This window comes from Kryptolebias marmoratus, linkage group LG19 (assembly GCF_001649575.2).
Source record: "Kryptolebias marmoratus isolate JLee-2015 linkage group LG19, ASM164957v2, whole genome shotgun sequence".
Classification (NCBI taxonomy): Eukaryota; Metazoa; Chordata; class Actinopteri; order Cyprinodontiformes; family Rivulidae; genus Kryptolebias; species Kryptolebias marmoratus.
In genome coordinates this window covers 516,557-520,090 of record NC_051448.1, presented here as the reverse complement: position 1 = coordinate 520,090, position 3,534 = coordinate 516,557, and the positions used below count along the sequence as shown (strand labels likewise).

The window sequence follows — 3,534 nt, the reverse complement described above, 5'->3', positions numbered from 1 at the left end:
CCATCATCCAACCAACATCCAACCAACATCCATCATCCAACCATCATCCAACCAACATTCATCATCCAACCATCATACATCATCTATCATCCAACCAACATCCATCCATCCAACCATCATCCAACCAACATCCAACCAACATCCATCATCCAACCATCATCCAACCAACATTCATCATCCAACCATCATACATCATCTATCATCCAACCAACATCCATCATCCAACCAACATCCAACCATCATCCAACGATCATCCATCATGATGAAGCAGCTTTTAGCTTCCTGTGGAACTTCAGCTAACAGAAGTTCAAACTCAGGTTAGTTTCGACGTCCATCTCTCTGGTTCCTCTTTCAGCCCTGAAGGGACTGAAGGGGATCTGCAGGTTTCTGATAGTTTCCTTTCATGAACTTTCCAGATTCCTGCAGGAAAACCTTTCAAACTGCAGAAACGGGACAGGAAGTGAGATAAAAAGCTGTGCTGTAATGTCACCGTGTGTCATGAAGGAAAACCCCACAGCGACTGATGTCTGACAGAAACTGTTCTGTGATCAAATATTGATCAATGCTTTCAGCCACCTGAATGTGAGTGATGGAAACTCAGATAAAGGGGAAGGTTTCTCCTCATTTACTTCCAGATGGAAAAGAAAAACCAGTTTATTTGTGTTTGGATAAAAACGAGTTTCTGGTTCCTGCAGCTCGTCTCTGAGTTGAAGCTCGTATGACTGAGAACATCAGTCAGACCTGAACTTCCTGTGTTCATTAAAAGGCCTCCTGATAAAAACCAATCTGTGCCCGGCTGAAATCCAGTCTAGCAGTGGAGCCACCTTCAGCTCGTCCTCACCTTGAACTTGTTGCCAACGCTGATGAAGCTCAGCTTCCCGGCCTTCTGCTTCACATCTTTGTTGTTGGAGTTTTCGAAGAGCTCGCGGACGAATCGGTCTTTGGACTCGCTGACCAAACTCTCCAGAGACATGTGCAGAGCGTCGTTGTTCTTCTCCACAAACTTGGTCTGAGAGGAAGACAGTCATTCAAAGCTGATGAAGATCAGGAGTGTCAGACACAAGCGTTTAGGTTGAATAAAGACGAATCGCTTCATTTCAGCATCAGAAGTCCAGAGATCAAAGAGAAATCTACTAAAGAAACTGGATTTTCTACAAAAAAGGAGCAGGAATGCTCCAGTGTGAGGCTAAAATGAGACAAACACAAGCTAAAAGCAGCAGAACAGTAGCTAAAATTAGCAAAGCTATAGCTAAAAGCTAAAAACAGAGTCAGTAGCTGAAGCAGTTTTCACAGGGAAAACAGCCATCCCTTCAGTCCCAGCAGCCATCTGCTGAAGGTTTACGAACAGCTGAAATATAAAGCTGCTGACTGAGCTGGACGTACCGTCTCGTAGCACACGGCTCCTGCAAAGTGTCTGATGATGAAGCCTTCATCGTCCCTCACGTTCCTGTGGACGGCCAGCTTGGACTTCCTGGGGATCTGAGGGACACAAACAGGATGGAACTCTGAGACTCTGCAGGTCTTCTGTTCCTAAACTCAGCCTTACAGGAACGTCGTCAGTGAAACTCAAACCCGTCAGTTTGAAATCAAAACAGAAAATCCATCCAATCGATCAAAGGAAACAACTGAATCCAGAAGATTTTTCCACAAGTTTCTAAATGTTTAACTGTCGTATTTTTCTTCTTTTAAAAAATGATAAAAATGGTCTTTGTGAGGTTTTTAACCCTTCAGGGTCTGAATATGAGCTTATAAACGGCCTGCTGACTGATTCATTAAAGGTCTTTTATGGTAAATAAACCAACAAACACTGAAGCTGAGAGTCATTCCCAACACACACATCACATCATGAAGATGATCTGAGTTTAAAACTAACGCGGCGGGTGATATGCATTCCTTCCAGCAATGCTAGGCCTTTAATTTGAACTTTTCCAGTTTCCACTTCGAGCACTTCGAGCACAGCTTTGGGTTTAAAAAGTTTTCATTCTTTGAGACAATCAGAGGAAACTGGAGCCGCCTGCAGGTTTCAGCCTGACAGACAGAACTCAGGGAATAGATGAGCCTCTCCGGTGACTCACCGTCAGGCGGAAATGGTTCTTGTGTTTGCTGTGGACGGCGTCAGTAAAGTGCTGGTCGCTGGGCTGAGGTAGACGGTTCTCTTCATCCAGGATGTCCAGGATCCCCACCACCTTCGCCTCCACCAGGTCTGCAGAGGAACACCACACATTTGGTTTTAAATGAGGCAGCTTCCTCCTGATGCTGCAGATCCAGGAGACGAAACAAAGAGCGGAGCTTTAATCCAAACCAAAGTTTAACTGAACAAAAAGAGACAAAGACCAGAGCGGGTCTGGTCTCAGGTCTGGTCTCAGATCGTCTCAAATCTGAGTCCAGGTCTGAGTCCAGGTCTGAGTCCAGGTCAGACCTGGTCCAGTCAGATCTGGACTTATTACAAGCATCTTATTTATAAAGAATAATAAAAGGACTCAAATTACAGCTGAGGAAACCAAACGTCTCCCTGAGCGGGGACAGTCAGGGACGAGTTGGAGACTTCTCAGTGACTTGGTCCTGAGAATAAAACTTTGACTCTTTGTCTCTGATCCGTCCCAGACGCTGGGAAAGTTGTCTCCTGTTTCTCTGCTTCATGGAGACCAAACTGCTGGATATGGAAACTCCAGGTTCTCCTCAGGAACCTTTGGGAGCCTCCCTCTCAGTTTGTCCCCAACCGTCTCGGCTCAGTGAGACGCCGACTGTCCGCAGCTGCAGGTGACTTAAAGACGAAACACGAACCAGCAGAGGAAGCACCAATCATCTTCATTTACAGCCTAATAAAGCTCTGAGCGGAAAGGAATCTGTTTATCCTCAGTCTGAGTAAAACTCAAAACTTTCCTGTAAAAACTTATTCTGTGATTTTATTCTTCATTAATTTCTAATAAACAAGTTATTTTCTGCTGCTCCTGCGTCCTGTTCTGTTCTGCAGGTGTAATTTTCTGCTACATCAAGTGTTTGGAGACGGAGCCTGACAGGAAGCACTCATTAATGGAGCAGCGCTCGGCGAGAACCTCCCTCCGACCGACTCTAACGGCTCATTTTGATGCTTTTCCTGGAGCTGGACATCAGCAGAAAGCATCGTTAACCTCCGTCGCCTCACATCCATCTGCCCGCCAGCTGACGGAGGAACCAAGACACCGCTCTGTCCGAGCCGAGGGTCAGAGGTCAAACTGCAGCGAGGGCACCGAGACAGCCGAGCATTCAAACCGATAATCAACAGCTTGGAGACAATTAGAGCTCCTGCCGAGACGTCAACATGATTTATACCGAGCTGCGAGTCAGCTGGGGGAGCAACCAGTCTACATTAAATAATAATAATAATAATAATAATAATCCCCCTGATTACATCAGCCTGAAATTAAACAGCTAAATATAAATATTATTATAGAAAAGATATTTAATAGATCAGCTTTTAATCCCTGTTTATAACCTGAACAGGTCCTGTTAGAACCCTAAACCTGGTTCTGTTAGGAGCTCTAAAACTGGTCC

At 45.2% G+C, this 3,534-nt stretch overlaps 1 protein-coding gene across 1 annotated transcript in view; it reads right to left on the bottom strand.

The window, feature by feature from the left end:
* Positions 1 to 3,534, bottom strand: part of LOC108229517 (unconventional myosin-VI-like) — a gene marked incomplete at both ends in the record, with an annotated part of 14,487 nt that overhangs the window by 10,045 nt on the left and 908 nt on the right. The window contains 3 exon segments of the mRNA XM_037981678.1: positions 842 to 1,009; positions 1,384 to 1,479; positions 2,076 to 2,203. Coding sequence (XP_037837606.1) covers positions 842 to 1,009; positions 1,384 to 1,479; positions 2,076 to 2,203 — 392 coding nt within the window.